This window comes from Rhamphochromis sp. 'chilingali' (genome assembly GCF_963969265.1).
Source record: "Rhamphochromis sp. 'chilingali' genome assembly, chromosome: 16".
Lineage (NCBI taxonomy): Eukaryota > Metazoa > Chordata > Actinopteri > Cichliformes > Cichlidae > Rhamphochromis > Rhamphochromis sp. 'chilingali'.
In genome coordinates, this window is record NC_137943.1 from 11,376,522 (window position 1) to 11,394,241 (window position 17,720).

The 17,720-nt window shown below is 41.2% G+C and overlaps 1 protein-coding gene across 5 annotated transcripts; it reads left to right on the forward strand.

Moving 5' to 3' along the window:
- The first annotated feature begins 718 nt into the window (after positions 1 to 718).
- b3gnt5b (UDP-GlcNAc:betaGal beta-1,3-N-acetylglucosaminyltransferase 5b) lies at positions 719 to 12,958 on the forward strand. 5 transcript variants are annotated; one of them, XM_080861620.1, is made up of 3 exons: positions 719 to 854; positions 7,976 to 8,082; positions 9,705 to 12,958. In XM_080861620.1, the coding sequence occupies exon 3, from the start codon at positions 10,010 to 10,012 to the stop codon at positions 11,171 to 11,173; it is 1,164 nt and encodes a 387-aa protein (XP_080717746.1). In that variant the 5' UTR covers positions 719 to 854; positions 7,976 to 8,082; positions 9,705 to 10,009; the 3' UTR covers positions 11,174 to 12,958. The 5 variants fall into 5 exon arrangements, with proteins under 5 accessions (XP_080717746.1, XP_080717743.1, XP_080717745.1 ...); XM_080861617.1 differs by having other exon boundaries at positions 799 to 854; positions 7,907 to 8,082; XM_080861619.1 differs by lacking the exon at positions 719 to 854 and adding an exon at positions 5,990 to 6,125 and having other exon boundaries at positions 7,907 to 8,082.
- Positions 12,959 to 17,720: the final 4,762 nt, after the last annotated feature.

Here is a 17,720-nt window from a genome sequence, read left to right on the forward strand (position 1 = left end):
AGGAAAGATTCTTAGAAATAGCTGTAAGCGACAAACAAAACTTCAGTTCCTGTTAAACATTTTGAGTCTCACAGATAATATCTTACAGTCAGATTGCTATGAAACTAGATTAACTACATCCAGTTTACGTTGGGGGTTTTAAGTGGCATGAATGTCACTTAAAACTGATCCATCTTTTAGATAGACAGATCAACATGGTTACTTGTCATGCCCTAAAGACAGCACTTTTAACTGTCATTAGAATTTGCATGTATTCAGTTGAGCGTTTATACTGATAGAATCAGAGTTGATAGATCATGGATAATAATCTGTGCCTGACGTTCAAACTAGTAGTGTTCAGTGGAGGGGAAAGTGGTGTGGACTTGCTATTATTATTTATAAAAGTTGTGTTTTGAGGCCTCTCACACTTGCTTTGTTAGTTTTCTTCAGCCCGTCACATGGCAGAAACATGAGACCTGGCAATCCTGATGGATCTGACGCTAACTAAACTAAAGCAGTTGTCGCTATGGAATCATTATTACTATTGTTATTATTGCTGGGTGATTTTTATGCCTGGTCGCTACAGGTGTCACTACTTTTCTTGTGGGGTGATGAGAGTCCTTTGGTTTATAAGATTAGATATCTATGGCATTGATAAACTCTGTTTCACAATGAATGACCCGTTTCAACAAGGCATAGACAAGAAACAGACTTTTAACAGACGGGTTTTTAACAGACTGTGTGCTTCTATGCAAATTAGCCCCCCCTCGCTCCGAGAGGGCGTTTGGTTCCTTCCAGCTACCGTGCGATCAATTAAACGGTGAGGATCGTGGAGTAGTCGGCAGCGGCTGGGGGAGTTCTGACCGTACTATAAGGTACGCACAGCCACTTACATTACACGAATTTAATGCTTTATTTCAGTTTCAAGATATTGAGAATTTCTTTGGTTAAATTAATTTTAGTGGTTAATTAAGTAATCGCCATTAAGCTAGCTCATCGTCTTCTGTTGCTACTTGAAGAGAAGTGGTTTTATATTTAAGAGCTCGCGCGCGAGCGAGCGAGAAACGATAAAACTTTGGTTCCGTGTCAGTTATCTTTTCACAATAAAGAGATAGCAAAGTGTTTCCCATAGATTCATAAAAACACTTAGAGACAAAACAGGAAAGACAAAGTCAAGTGTTTCGGATGCTTTGAACCGTTTAGAGTGTCCGTTTGTAGCCGGTTTAAATCGGTGTTAATTATGAGTGTGACTCAGTCAAGCAGTGAAGCAATTTTGTTGCTTCCATCGTTAGTGGGAATTGTTTTCTTATATGTTTTGCAAAGCATCCTGCTTTCCCGTTGAGTGTTGAAGTGTGTTCCTTTTTAGGAATTATCTTGCGATCATGGTTGGGCTTTTATCATCATTGTTTGGGGAAGGGAACAGAAATGCATGGCATTGCTTTGTTCAGTGTACAGTGTCACAGTGGCTGCATTTTAAGCCTCAGCATTGAAGTTGTTGCTTTCTCTTGGTTGTAGGTTGTAATAATGCTTTTAAATACTGTAACGTTTCCTTTTTTCATATGAGGTCTATGGGGGCTGACTCGTTTTTATGCTAGCTTCAAGTGGGACATAGAGGACTGCAGAAACTTACATAAAATATACATATATCTATTGTTTGAGAGCCTCTCTTGTAGATTACTTTTCAGATATGAGTGCACTTTCTGTCTTGTCTCTGATAAAAGAGGGCAGGGGTTCACAGACTTAGAAAGAAAAATATTGGTGATCATTTTGAGAATATAAAATGTGCAGATTACAGTTGTTGTTTTAAGATAAACTGCCACGTTAGTTATACCATCTACAAAACGGCTTGTTTAGCTGAGTTGGCAAAACAAATTGATCTGCCATCTTGTGATAAAACAACATCCTGTTTAGTGCACACGGGTGTAATCCATGACATTCTTATATCTGTGTGCCAGACTTTTCATTTTATACCAATACACTCTCCCACATATTTTTTTTTCTCCATCTGATCAGACGCAGTTTTCTGCACCATCTTTTCAGCATCCCTATACTCGCCACAGAAATCATTTCCTTCCTTGTTGCTAAAAGTGATTCTGAAGTGCGATTTCACAAGTACAGCAGCCGTGGCACTTTGTTTTGAAACAACAACCGTTACCTCCACATTTTGACTTGTCAAAAGGTGGTGACTATTTCAACAGTTTAAATGTAACGTCACAAAGTGTTTGAAGATTTCCTTCCGCTCATCTGAATCGTTGTCAGTTTCAGCCCCTGAGGGACCCCTGCGTTTAGAGTAGACACTTGTCTGTTGATATTTTAAAATGAGATTGTTCATAAAACACAACGAGACAAGAAACATTTTATTCGTCCCATATTTAGCAAATCCATTTGTCTGTCTTTTGTGCTGTTTCCAGTTAAATAAGATTTGAGGGATTTGTAAATAATTAGCTTTCTGTTGCATTTTCCATTGTTCAAAAAGTGTTTTATTTATACATTAGTAATCTTAGTAATCGACTGAGTCTCTTTAAAAGTTAGTCATTATGTCTTAAAATGAGGAAAGCACAAAGAGGAAGTTTAATACTTAAGCCATATAACTGTAAAAATCATTTGTTCTGTTAATGCAAATGGAATGAAACTTCCCAAAGGTGTGTATTTTTTTCAGATTTTTTAATTTTCAACATCAGCTCCTTAATAATGTCAATAATATTCACTATACACCAAATTGTTCCTCTTGACTCTATCGTGGCCATTTTTGGCCAATTGAAACCCATTATAACCACCTTTTTTGATTCCTTGTTATTGATAGTACTATATCATGCGATTTAGGTAAAATTTCTTTCATTCTAAACTCAACACATGAAAATTGTAGTTTTTAATGTTTTTTAACAAATTACATCATTTACCCATTTTTGGCCAAGCAAACGATTTCATGTAATATTTCGAGTTTCTAGTAGCGGCCTTTGATGGCCTACCACACTCCAATGGACCAATATAATGAAACAATTTTGACATAGGTTTGATCTTAAGGATCTAATAGGTTGTGTTTGTGCATGACATTGCAGCACAAACATGTATTTGCAAGATAGACTGGAATAAATAATGACGCATCAAACATTACATAGGCTGCAGTGAATTTCTGTGGATGCAGGCTATTGAGCTTTGAGGTTCCCAGACAAACTCAGCTTTGAAGCACATGTTAAAAGAACTTTTACTCTTGTATTTTTCATAAAAAGATACCATACCCAAACTATTAACTCTAGAAACAAAAACAAAAATAAAAAACCCAATCACAGGACATTTTGCAGAGTTCAAAACTGCAGCTGCAGCGCAAACAACAACAAACACTGTTTGTAAACGTGTCCTGGAGTTTATGCAGATGCAGACGTTGTTGTAAGTAAGCCTAACAGCTTCCAGATCATTTATTCTGGCTATATGGCAAGAAGGTCATCACTGCTTCAAGCACTGCCTATATGATCTGGTCAGAGAGCAAGGACACCAAGCAGTCCTCTGTCCTTGAAGAAAAGACATCTGCCCAAGAGGAAGAAACTTACTCTCCAGAAGATGAGGGGACAATCTCCAAAGAGGCTGACTGCATCACCACTGATGATGAGTACTAGCCAGTGCCTGAATCCTCTTCTTTGGGGGAGGATTGGGGTTGGAGGGCATGGAGGTGGAGGTCGAGCAGCTGATGGAAAAGAACATAGGAGCATTTTCTGAGACCGAGGAGCCGGTGACTGAGTGGATCCCTCATGAAAGGAAAACCATGTGGGTCCCACCACTGAAGAGAGACTGCTCTACAATCCAGTACCCACTGGTATCAAACCAGGAGTCACCCTGTATGCAGTTTCCTGCATTAGCAGCCTGAGATCTACTTTTGACCTTTTTATAACAAAGGAGATCTTTTAGCTGCTGTGCACCCTTACAAACCTGCACGGGAGGCCAAGGTGTGAGGACTGGAGGATTATGGATGAAGTAGAGATAAAGCCTACACCAGAATAAAGCAATACATAGCATGTTGAATGACAACACTGGAAGTTCTCAGGAAGTAAAAAAAGGAAAGGGGTTCAGACTCCAACTGACGGAGGAGCTCCGAGGACGACGTCTTTCCTTCGGGCACCTTGGCAGAGGAGCCCCTCAGATGAAAACTGGCACAGGGGAAACAACCCAGAGCTTCCTCCCCAGCTCCTCCAGTTGCAACAGAGGACGATTTTGTTGTCTGTCTTTGGCTTCACCAAAACTACCACAGCAATATCCCACATGCCAAAGCAACGGAGGAATGTGCATTTTGACAGCAACACACAAGGAACCAGCAGTCAGTGATGGGGAATAAAGGATGCGTGAAAGCAAGAAGCAATCCTGGACTACAATAGGCACAAATATTGCTTGGATAACTTAGAGAGGATGCTGGCACCTCGAGTTGTAGAAAGAAAACTAACTGATGGCTGATGGCTCTTTTCTCCAATTTCCTGGATGTCTTGGGATACGATGCCTTTGTCCCGCCGGAAACAACTTCACTGAAGTGGAGGAGTCCTCTACAACCTACAAATGAAGAGTGATCCTGAGAATCAGGGACACATGCTGGTGACCTCAACAACTGCAAGACACCCTTGTCCCTGATTCTCAGCCACTTCTGCCATTGATCTCAAGATACAGTAGTATGAACCAGAGTGTGACCCACATCCCACCAACGAAATGAGAAGAAGGTGCAAAAGGCGCACCTCCAGGACTGGAACAGCAGCCCCTTGCACCAGGTGTAGAAAGTGTGCCTACAAAAACCACTCTAATGTGGTTAGTACATCTTGCTGCTAATGAGGATGCACACAGAAGCTCACACTGGAATATAAATTTTGATCATTTTATTGGTCATTTCAGTGGTTATTTGGTCATTAAATTGCCTTTCTGGCCACTAACACACCATGTGTGATTTTCTTTTTGTCCATTCACCCCCCCCCCCCTCCCCCAAACCCCCAAACCCCCAAAGAAAAGATAAATAAATAAAGTAAAAATAAATCATTGTTACTGTTACTGACCTGCAATGATGATAAAAAAAATATTAGGTTTCACCATTCATATGCTAAAAAATGTCAACTTTATTACTATTTTCCACCAAAAGCGTAGCAATAATACATAATCCGACTGGTATTCAAAGGGTATAATATCTGAATTTGAATTGTATTTTGGTTTTTATGACTAGAAGCGATGCTAATTTAAAAAATCAAGTCAACGAAAGTAGGAAAGTGTTTTAATATATATTAATTTTATAGTATTTTGTAAACATAAACAGGGGGCGGCCATTTTTGGCCACGAACAAGCTGAGAGGGAGTTTTTTTTATTTTTCTGTCACTGCACAAAAAAACAAAGATGCATAAAACTCATTGATACTTTTAATTATTGCTACGCATCTAACCTCCATCATGGTTAGAAAATAAATCAGTTTGCATGTATTATTTAGAAAAAAATGTGGATTTTATGCTTTTATCCCTATATAAATCATACAAATTATGTGAGTTAACTGGTATTTAAAGGGTTAAAATTATGGAGGAAATCCCTGGGAGGAAAGCTAACCTCTGAAAACAAGCTTTCAGCAATCATTTAAAACTGGTAACAGCATCAGCTGACCTGATAGACTCGAGCACAATTTATGGTCCAGCAAATGCGTCCATCCACATACACTTTTCAGTCAGACAGAGGGCAGAGCAGGGTTTTCACCCAGCTGAGATGTGCTCCAGTGCAGTTCTCCAAGATCGAGACTGCAAATTGCTGGAAGTGGATGACGTAAGCGACTTCCGATTGTTGATTGGTCAACAAGTGTTTCAAGGCAGTTGAAGAATGCTCGTATTGACAAATGGAATGTCTTTATTTTTCCAATAGCTGTTGAGCTAAACATGCAGAAACATGCCTTCACGCTGGCGGCTGACTTTTACGTCATCAAAACAGTACAGGCGGGTCAGTAACCCGGAGCTGATTTATTGCTTTCCGGTATCCAGCAGACTGCACACGAGGTGTAAGTCTTGTTTGAGGATCTCTGACGATGGTTTAAGCCAGTAGTACTGACATGAACAACTGTTGCTGAGGCTTTGTGGTGGGTTTCCAACAGCTGCAGAGCGGTCAGAGTAATATCCTTCACACAGGCACTGGGATAGCAGAAGGTATGCCCACCGCGCACCGCCACATGTTGGAGCATAGAGGTGCCGAAAACAAGCACCGTAAATGTTCAGTACTGCAGTGTTGTTGAAATGGGAGCTTTCTTTGTTTAGTGTTGTGAATATTAACTATTTAAGCTACTGCTGAGAGGAGGGGCTGTATGTCTGCCTGTCTGCAGCTATGCAGTATCAACTTGGTAGCTGGAGGCATCACAGAGGGTGCTGTTGGTGTCACTAGTGTTCCAGTTGAAGATCTAATCCAGGGGTCTCAAACTTCAGGCCTCGAGGGCTGGTGTCCTGCAGGTTTTAGATCTCACCCTGGGTCAACACACCTGAATCAAATGATTAGTTCAGTACCAGCCTCTGGAGAACTTCAGGACATGTTGAGGAGGTCATTTAGCCATTTAAATCAGCTGCGTTGGATCAAGGACACATCTAAAACCTGCAGGACACCGGCCCTCGAGGCCTGGAGTCCGACACCTGTGATCTAATCCAATTTAGGAATTTATTACTTTCAGTATCAGTCGGTTTTTAAGTGCTAGATGGCTCATTACCAAGGTGTTACACAAAAAAACATCTTGTGACGGGGAAAACCAATGAGCTTTTGCGACACTTTATTGTTGCTAAACATATTGATGTCACTGGTTACAGAAGAATTTATAAACTACTGAAGATTTCAGTGAGCGCTGTTGGGTCCATAATCCGTCAGTGGAAAGAACATAATTTTACCATAAAGCGGTCTTGAGCAGGTGCTCTCTGCAGGATTCTAGAAAGAGACATGCATTACTTAAAGGGAAGCACCTGATCGTGGCCAGTTTCTGCTCCCGATTCAATGCAGGATGTGTTAAATGTTAATAAAGTAAATTAATGACACCTGTAAGTGGTTTTATGGCTTTCCCATAATTAAAAACTGTCCCAGTGATCTGAGATCCTTTTGTGTGCCTGCTGATCAAATAAGCATGTGAGCATTACTGTGAGTGTGCGAGTGGGAAGCCAACCCCGAGCACAACTTTTTCCTCACACTTTCCCAATACAGTTAGTCATATGCTGTGCAGAACCTGATGCATCATAGTGTAGTCTTTCACTTCTGTAACCTCCTGACAAACATTTCTGTCTAATCAGGTCATTTTGTATATTTTTAGACATCCAACGCACCGGCTCTCAGGTGAAATTCAGGGCACGCCGCTTTAGGATTTCATATTTCCTGTTTTAATGGAGTGGAGGCTGCTACATTTCATTATAAAGCTAAATAAATAAAAAGGGTTGTGATACTGAGGCTTTGGTGTGAACACTGAATGGATAAAGTGTGGGCTTTTTATAGTCAGAGCTGTCAGTACGTTGATTATGTTGCCTGTCACTGATTGCCTGCACATTTTGCATTAACACTCTTTTGAAGGTAGTCCTTTCCTGGTGTTAGACAAAGGGACCAATGATGTGTCCGTTGGCTAGTATACAGGATGCAGTGTGTTTATAGTGCATTTATCTTCAGATACCGATTGGTTCCTACAGGTTCAGAAAATCCAAAGGTGTGTGTGCGTGACGTGTGCAGGGAGTTTGCTTGTGAACTTGAAAGTAATGTTTGTCGGAGCAGGCTTACTCTTATTGTCCTTCCTGCACTACCAACCTACCGAAAACTGCCTGCAGTGCAAAAAAAGGGAGGGCGCAAGAGCAGAGATGGTTCATTCAGAAACAAGCAGAAGTCTGCACTGCACACACAGACCAAGAGAGGGAACAGGAAAAACAGGAAAAAAATTACTACACACATTCTCACTCGGATCCTCCCACAGGTGGTTTGACTACTTCACAGAAGACTGATGCCAGCCTCTGTTGAGTCTTTTGCCTCTTGTCATCTGAAGGAGGGGTCAACGTCAGACAGCAGAGACGCACCGTGCAGTCAAGAAGGAAGTTCAGTATAGGAGAGGAGGCTGTCGCTGGATTCATACGGTGAAACTTTCTTTTGCCGGTAAGTGCTAGAATAATCATTCAGGTCACAGTTGGCCCCCATCTCCTTCTCATTTTGCTTCTGTGCTACAAGACTATTCATACAAGGGGGATAGATTAGGTTGAGAAACTGGCTTAAGGCTGCTGTCTGTCTACTGTATCCTGTAGCAGAATCATCCGTGTAGAGAAAAGTGCACAGTTTCAACTAACACAGGAGTCCTGAAGATTATCTATAAATGTGTAACAGATTAACTGGTTCATCGTTTATGAGAAATGCAACATGTTCTTCTTTACTCTGTGCATGTGAAGGATATATTATCCTTCTGTAAACATTGCATATAGTTCCTCATTTCCACACGCATCTAAAAAGAGCTACAAGCTCTGACCTCAGCACATGCAGATAGCGCTAAATGGAAATGATTTTTGTTTGTGGCACTGCCTTCAAAGCTCGTGTTAGAACATTGCCTTTGTTAGCTGTGCATTGTTGCACGTCATCCCCTCTCTAGGGAGGCGCAACTCCCTCCATAAACAGATATCTCAAACCTTTAGAATAAATACCCAATAATGTCTCTCCCAGTTATTAAGGCTGAAGCATGTTTTTAATTCTATTGTGATTCGGGTAAACAAACCCTGTAAATTCATGCTAACATGTCACGCACCGTTAAGAACCCTCCCTTTGGCAGGCTTGTAATGAAGACATGAATGCATTCCCTCTTATAAAATATCTGCGAAAAATAATAATAAAAGGAGCGCATCACGCAGGCAGCAAAGTAATAAACTAGATGAAGTGTTAAGCGTTTCTGTGAAGCGTTTTTCATTATTGGGCAGAGAGAAACGAAAGCCATTCGGAGCCACTGACCCCATTAGGCACAGGCCACCCAGTGATGTTTAAAAAGCTCCCCCCCCCCCCGCTTTTAGCCTAGGCCTTGACGGAAGCGAGTTACTCTGTATTGTGCTGCTGAGCTATTCTGACACCGTCCATTGTATCAGTGTTTTCCATGACTCTCAGCGATTTCACTGGGTCTGCACAGTAAACCCCTCCATTATGGACAAGCTTGCATTGCAACATTTGCTGCGTTGGCTTTTGCATTCTTTTCGCTCACACCATGACCCCCAGATTCCCCACCAACACCACCATCTCCCATCGACCACAAACAATCTGCTTTTCAGCTAATGGTGCGACTCTGGGACTTGTACATGTGGGGTTCACGGGGTGATGGCGGGCAAAAAGTATGTTTGCGAAATTTGAATTTGACACGAGAGATGCATCTGCCATGCTTTGCCGCCAAGAAGGACGTTATGCCTTTTGAATGTTTCCGTTTCCTCCTGTCGAAATGCACGGAAGCAGCCTTATTACAGTTTTGCATTTTCTGATTAGTTTTTATTTCATTTAAAATTTTAGTTTTGAATTCAGTTTATTTTCAGTTAGTTTCCAGAGTGGACTTTTATTTTAGTTAACTAAAATGATTTTTCACATCTAGTTGTTGTTTTTAAATGTGGTTCTAGTTGCCTATAATCACCTTACACAGATTTTTTTTTCTAAATTAAACTATATTTAGTTTAATTTATATTTAATTTATATATAATATAAATTATTATTAATTTATATTTATTAAACTATAAATGCGCTCTCTCTCTTTGCAGAACCAAAAATTAAGTGGGCGAATAATGAGTCGTCTGCTGCTGAGTGACTGAGTGGCTTTCTCCCCCCACCCCCCCACCCCGATGGATCACACTTCCCAGCAGCCCCCACTGAGTCTCACCACTGCCTCTGCCTCCTGCTGAATGTTGGAGAGCCTAGGATGGAATACCAAGCAAGTGATGCTCTGAGGCAATCAAACAACACTGTCGACCTCCATTACCTTACCCCCCCTGAACGCACCAACACCTGCTCTGCTGCCGCCTCCTCTCAGACAGGGACCGCAGCCACTAGTTGATCCCATTCCAGGATGTTTCTGAATTTCCGCCGTGTTCGAAAATGCCAGTTGGTGCAGGTGATGACCACCTGCCTTGTGCTCTCTGTGGTGATGGTCTGCTGGCAGCAGCTGGACAACGGCGTCGTCAGCCACGTCAAATCCTATTCCTATCGCTACCTGGTCAACCGGTTCACCTACATCAACAAGAGCCTCACCATCCCCCGAAAGCAAGCCAGAATGTTCAGCAACTTCCAGTACCTTATGGACCACCCCAATAAATGCGTCGGGAAAGATGTTCTCCTCCTCCTCTTTGTCAAAACGTCGCCAGAGAACATTGAAAGGCGAACGGCCATCAGGTCCACCTGGGGGAACGAGACCTACATCCAAAATACCCTGGGGGTGACGGTCAAGGTGGTGTTCGTTCTGGGAGCAGTTCAGACCAAGGAGACGGAGCCTCTGTGGAGCAAGAGGAGTGGCGTTGGTTTTCAGGATCAGCTCATCCAGGAGAATCGTCTCCACGGCGACTTGATCCAGCAAGACTTTTTAGACTCCTTCCACAACCTGACCCTGAAGCTGATCATGCAGTTCCACTGGATGCACAGCCGCTGCCCACACGCCCGCTTCCTCATGACCGCTGACGATGACATCTTCGTCCACATGCCCAACCTGGTGAGCTACCTGCAGGACGTGAGTAGCAGAGGTGTTAAAGACTTCTGGATCGGTCGAGTGCACAGAGGCGCGCCGCCCATCCGCGACAAGGAGAGCAAATACTACGTTTCCTATGAGATGTACCCCTGGGTGACCTACCCAGACTACACAGCTGGGGCTGCGTATGTTGTCTCCAGTGACGTCGCGGAGAAAATCTACCACGCCACGCTGACGCTGAACGCATCCATTTACATAGACGATGTGTTCATGGGCATCTGCGCCAACACCGTGGGTGTGTCACCACAGGAGCACACTTATTTCTCAGGAGAGGGCAAGGCGCCGTATCACCCATGTATCTACGCAAAGATGATGACATCACATGGACACATAGAAGACATTCACGCCGTTTGGAAGGCAGCAACGCACCCTCAGGTGAAGCAGCAGGTCTCCGGATTCTTAGGGGATCTGTACTGCACCGCTGTGAAAATGGCTCTGCTTTGTAAACCCTACTATTTCAACACCTACCCCTGCAAAGCAGCCTTTTCCTAGTATTACTCAACACTTTGTGCGTATCATCAGACTGTGAGTGCGAATGTGTCACACTGTAGATCATGAGCACATGCTGAGAATATTACCTCGGTCCTTTCAGTCGGACAGTCACGTTGAAGTGTTGTGTTCGAGACCCGGCGATTTGTGTCACTGTGGGTGTGAGATCAGTGTGTTTAGAGTTCAAACAATAGATTCTCATTCACAGCACAGTGTTTCAAAAGTCCTTCGATGTTCACACATCGCCGCAATTAAAACTCAGTAGTGGTGCAAATGACAAGACAACATCCTCATTGTCCTACTGTGAAATGTGAGGCTTAAATAAACGAGCCATGGTTATTAAAATTGACTGACTTATCTGTGAAAACGGAAGTGATTCATTTGGGTGATGACAATGATGTGTGAAACACCTAATCGAACAGACCTGTGACGCTTCCTCTCTACTTTTGCACTGGGGAAAAAAAAAAAGACATTTGACTCACATTTGTAAAAATGTGTGTTATTTGTTTTTCGTTTGGGTTTTTTAAAATCAGAATGAAGACTGCACTCTGTTGCTGGTGAAGAACTTGAGAGTTTGTGTAAAAGGGAAACAAGGTCTGAGGAAACCTCAAGCCAGCCTTTTGAAGTACTGAAAGGTTTGTTTCCCCTGCTTTGCATTTCTCCAAAGTGCTTGCGTGGGTTTTTCGCGCCATACTAAAGATATTCAGGTCAGGTGGTTTGTAAACCCTTTGTGTGCCCCCTGTTCAGTACATATCTGTGGGACTGAGGCATAGCGGCACATAGTAATTCATGTATCTCACTTCAACAGATACAACAGTGTCATACCATCACAAAGATTGGCAATCAAGCCAAACCTGGTTCAAGTTTTAAAGAGTTGTAGCAGTGACTCAGCGTTGTCTGATACAATTTGACATATATGGGGAAAAAAAACAACTTATTTGCTCGTTTTAAAAACAAAAACAAAAAAACAACAACAACAAATTTCCCTGGATGTATGATGTGGATGATAAATGTGGCCAGCATGTAAGAAACGAGTTACGAGTTAATGGAAAATCCTACCAGCAGCAGACTTTTGCACTTTGACTGCATATTTCAAAAAAGGTGATATGAATCTAAAGATGATGTTCGCTCATAAACATCTCCAGAGCATATTTTACTATCACTCTGCTGTCTGGTTTGTGCTTGTGTGAAAAACAAAGTGAAACTTCAGAACTTCAACTCTCACTCTCTATGTAAAAAGTTTAATGAATTAAATTGATTGAATTGAATGAATTAAATTACTTTTTTTTTTTTTTTTTTTTTTTTTTTTAAACATTTTGTTTTTAGTTGAAGCGGTTTATTCGCGCATCATCTCGCACCTACAGCTGTTAATGGAGGCCATAATGTATCTGCGGGCGGTGGTTTACTTTAACTGCCATCAGTTATGGTGGGAAGCTGTCAACCACAATGCAGAACGTTGCATTCAGACTGAGCAACGCAGCAAGTGTGCTGTCGAAACCTTGTGGTTTTTCCTGTGTTAAAATAAAAAGGTTCCCGAAACAGGCGTCCGTCTGACGCCACAGTCAGATCGACGGCACTGAGGCCAAAACATTTTTAACCTTTCATTTAATGAAAGCAGGGATTATGTTTTAATCAGTAAGAGATGCATACGCCTCCATTAATATACTCTTTGCCTTAAAGTTTTTCTATAACAAAAAACCCAAAGGAGCTACTACACACACAGACTGGAAGGCTCACTTGCTTCATGCTCCCCTCTTGGTTAAAATTGCTAAATTGTTTCCATTTCTTCTTTCCTGCAGCTGTATTTTGAATAAAAAATATTTTAAAAACTTCCCTTTTGAATATTGAATTGAAGTTTTATTTTTATTTTTTTTTAACTTAGAACGCAAAACACTAGGCTCTCTGGATTTGACTTGATATTACGCAGTCAGCACAGGTGATGAACATGCCACCCTCTGCTCCCTTTACTTGGCCTCACTGGAAACTGTCTGCATACATATTTATTGCACCTCGTTCCTGAAATCCGACGTCGCCTGGATTAACTGTTCTAGAAACAGATGCTCCGTTTCCGAGGCAACTTGTAAAGGGAGAGCAGGATTTAGGAGCGTCCAGAAAACGGTTCCAGCTGTCTGCATCTGTCTGGCAGTAATTGAGTTTAGGAAAAAAACGACTTCTGTGTCCATTTGAAGCTGTAAATATGAAGTTGTGTTCAAATGCAAATTAGAAAAGTGGGATATGTCACATAAAGTGTGGAGCTGTTTACTTTGACTGTAAGCAGAAGCCGGTTGTTTGTTCTCGGCTTGACTCAAGTCATCATTTCTGGGAATTGTCCCACGAGGAGTTAACTGTTGACTTTAGTCATCAGAAGCTATTGTCAGGTCCCAAGAGGCAAATTTGGAAAATAATTGTGTTGACAGAGGAGAGTTCCTAAAAATAGGCACCGACTGTGCTGATTAGCGCACCCGAGCAACCCTGAGGGGGCGATAGGGAGTTAAATACAGCTAATTAAAAAAATACTATAAATATGTGCAGCCTGTTCAGAAACTGCTCACACAAAGCAGGTCATGCAAACACAATCAGGAAACCGATAACAGGATAATGAGTTCAAGATTCAAGAGCTGTTGAGGGGAGTCTAAAGTCTGCGTAAGTCCTCTTGTGTCCAGATCTTTGATTGTTCACTCCGTCGGGTTACCCGACTAGTCTGGGGTGAAACGGTGTTTTCTAAATTAAAAACAGATGTTGTGGACAACAAGCATGATGAAGAGATTTGCTTCCTTCTGCTTCACTCTTAAAACTCTCACAAAACCACCGGCTGGCATGACGTGGACACTGATCAGTGATTTGATCAGAAATGCTGTTTCATTTTTCTGCCTTTTATAATGGCTTGCTTGGAAATAAAGAGTTAAGCACTTTTGTTCCATCCTTTTCTACTTAAGTGCTTTCTATTTAACATTCACTCTCCGATGGACTCTTTGATGTGTTCATTGGAGAGTGAATGAGAGGGGTTCTTTGGTATGCAGACTGGAGCAGCCAGGAATCAAACCTCGGATCTTCCCATTAGTAGATGACCTCTAAATGTTTTGGAGAGTACAAATTTCAGTCTTCGTAATTCCCTCTGCGCACACAAACAGCACACTTAAAATGAAGTCGCCTGCAGCAGTTTGGTCATAAATCGTTCTGCGTTCAGCAAATGACAAACGTGCTCAAACAGGTGGAGATCAGTGGATTGACCTTGGTTAGAGGTTTGGGTATGAAAATGTGTCAAGTCTCTCGCTTGGCTTGGTGTAAAACAGGACATTTTGCACGTCATACAACTCTTCGTCTGTATAACATTTACGCAAATTCACAGGTGTGAAGAAACAAAGTATCACATTTAAGCTGTATTTTTAGGTATCATTTTCTTTTCTTTTTTATTAAAGAAAAAAAGAAAGAAAAATATTTATTTTTCTGACCTTTTACTTTCACTCACTACATGTTTACATAAATGACCTAACTTTCTACGCTTTACATTTTTAAATCAAGCTCATTATTTTGGGCTCAAAGGTATAATTTATAACGTTTATACCGGGCTGGAGCGAGCGCATGCCGCTAGTGCTTCTGAAGAGGAGGAAGCACAAAGGGAGTAACATTTTTATTTTTTAAGTGTGAGGTCATTTTAAAAGTAGCGTTTCTATGGGCTCAACAAACACCAGCAAACACACAAACTGTCTGTGTGCAGTTTGTGTGTTTGCAGTGTGTCGCAAGCTAAAGGTCCAGCTGCTGTATTTCACAGGGAGACAAAAGAGTGTGAGATAAGTTGACTCAGAGATGGAGAAAGAGAAGTTAGGTTTCTCAGTGGTATTTGATAAACTGCAGATTTAAAGATTGCATGTAATGTAATCATTTTAATCACATATTGGATCTGTACATGACGTGTTTTGATAAAATATGTATATATTTTCATATTGTGAAAAATTCTGCAAAACAAACTAAGCTAACTCTGTGTTATTCAAGTGTTGCATGAAAATACTGGGTGGTTTAGTGCAGGAGAAATAGGTTAGTTTGCAGTATTGTGGTGAGTTTGACGCTCTGTGTTGGACTAATGCACAGAGGCTGTGGTGCTCAGGATCAATGTTGGGTTACATCAACTGCAGCAGAGATGAATTTGCATTTAAGCTCATGATGCTTTGATTCAGAAAGATTGGAGCTGAGCACATTCATTGGAATTGGTTAGACTTGAATGACATTTGTATTCTCACGTGCTTATATTGTATTATTAATATTGTTATTATTTTTTATTATAACATGTTTACAAATAGTTGGTTTATACCAAAAACAGTTGGTTTGAAAAAGAAAACAACAGGTTGTAGTGCAGGAGACAGAAATTCAGATAAATGGTCTCCACAGTGTGAGCTCAGCCTTCTCTGTACTCTTCAATTCATAGTTTACGGGTTGATCACAGAGTGTTATTCCAGACGTTGAGGCTTCTAAGGGTTTTTTTTTGTGTCTGATGTGCTGTTCAAGTAAAGAAGTAATGAAATTTCTTACTTAGAATTTTTAAATAAAATATTATAATATATAGAGAAAATTACTTTTACTTTAGTCTTTGTCAGTCTGGTCCCATTTGATCGGCCTTAATGGGCCCATTTATTAAAACTGGTATAACCTCAATGTCCACGTGGCAGTGAGACAACTGTCTTTACAAAGTGTACTCTCTGGTTTTGTATTTCTTGGGTTTTCCTAACCTGTGTCTGCAGCTAACACGTTGCTTTGATCGCTCCTGTGGTTCCTGCTATCTCTCTGTTTGACTTTTTTGGCTGTTTTTGTGGTCTATATAGAGTCTATTTCACTTGCATTATGAGCTCCATATGCAGTGGGTTTGCATGCAAATGGAAGACTAACAATCAACTCCAGCCTCTTCCTGTATAACTGACTAGCTTACACATACCGGCACACAAAACACGAGTAGGGGAGACCGGGGATAGTTGTAACATTTTTGACATTTCTGTCTGTAAATTGGAGCTCTTTTAAGGCAGTGGAATCAAAATGTAATGCAAAGCATTTACATGTCTCGGCTATTAAATAGTGCAGCTATTTTCTCTGCAGCACAATTACCCATTGTATGGTATGGTCTCAAACACAAAGAGTGAAATGTTACAATTAACCCCATAGTCTGGGTTAGTTGTAACATATCCTGGGGTGAAATGTAACACAATGAAATAAGGGTACTAACAAAACATTAACATGTAATCTTTGTTTATTCAACACATGAATGCACTTAGAGCCATTTATGTAGCTGTGTGTGTGTGTGTGTGTGTGTGTGTGTGTGTGTGTGTGTGTGTGTGTGTGTGTGTGTGTGTGTGTGTGTGTGTGTGTGTGTGTGTGACAGAATGCAGAAATCTAGCTTTTGAACATATTCAAGTTATGGAATTTTCTGCAACTGAATATTTCATTAATTTTGGTTGGTCTTCCTTGAGTTTGGCCTCATTGGCTCAGTGGGCATTATAACCTACAACTCTTGCACCAATTTTGAACATAACAATGAAGCTGAACAAATGTAGTTGTTCACCAGCATCGCAATTCCATTACTTTTTATCATGGCTTACCTTGGTGTGGTTTGCAAAGTGCTTCAGAAAGATGAGGAAATCTGTTTCTTGCACCCATCCTGATTTATTTCCACTACCAGTATTTCCTACTGGTCCATCTCTGACACAGTGGTCTGCATAATGTATGTGTGGGAACACAAACAGTGGAGGAATTGTGTTGCCAATGGCATTAACCACATATACAAATGCGACCAGTGAACCTCTCTCTGCTGATGTCGTTGCCCCAACTTGTTTAATATAAGTTAAAGTAATAGTGTGGTAAGTTGTAACATCTATCGCTATGGAGAGCATCCTCACACAGAACATGACATCGTGGTTTGGGAACAGCTGTGTGAAGGACCAAAAAGCTCTCCAGAGAGTGATCCGTACAGCAGAACGCTGCTGCAGGATTGCTCTCCCCCCGCTTCAGGACACCTACACCAGGAGATGCCGGACTAGAGCAGCGCAGATACTGAAGGACCCGTCCCATCCTGGCAACAAACTGTTCCAACTTCTGCAATCTGGTAGAAGGTTCCGCATCTTCCGGGCAAGGACAGAGAGACTCAAGAGGAGCTTCTATCCCCAAGCCATCCGTGCCCTAAACACACACCCCCGCCCTCTCACATCATCTATAATTGACTGAGACAGGACTCTCTTCCAGACACTCTAAACCAAGGCACAATGTACATTTCAATTCCTTTAATTTTAAATATGTTTATATTGTCTATCCTGTAAAATAGTCAGATGTCTATTCATATTAATGTACAGAATTCACCTGCTTGCTGCTACTACTGCACATTCACCCAATGTATATACTACATATATATGTATATATATATATATATATATATATATATATATATATATATATATATATATATATATATATACATACATACATACATACATACATACATACATACATATATATATACAATGTTTTTCCTCTACACCCCCCCCCCCCCCCCCCCCCCCCAATTTTTTTG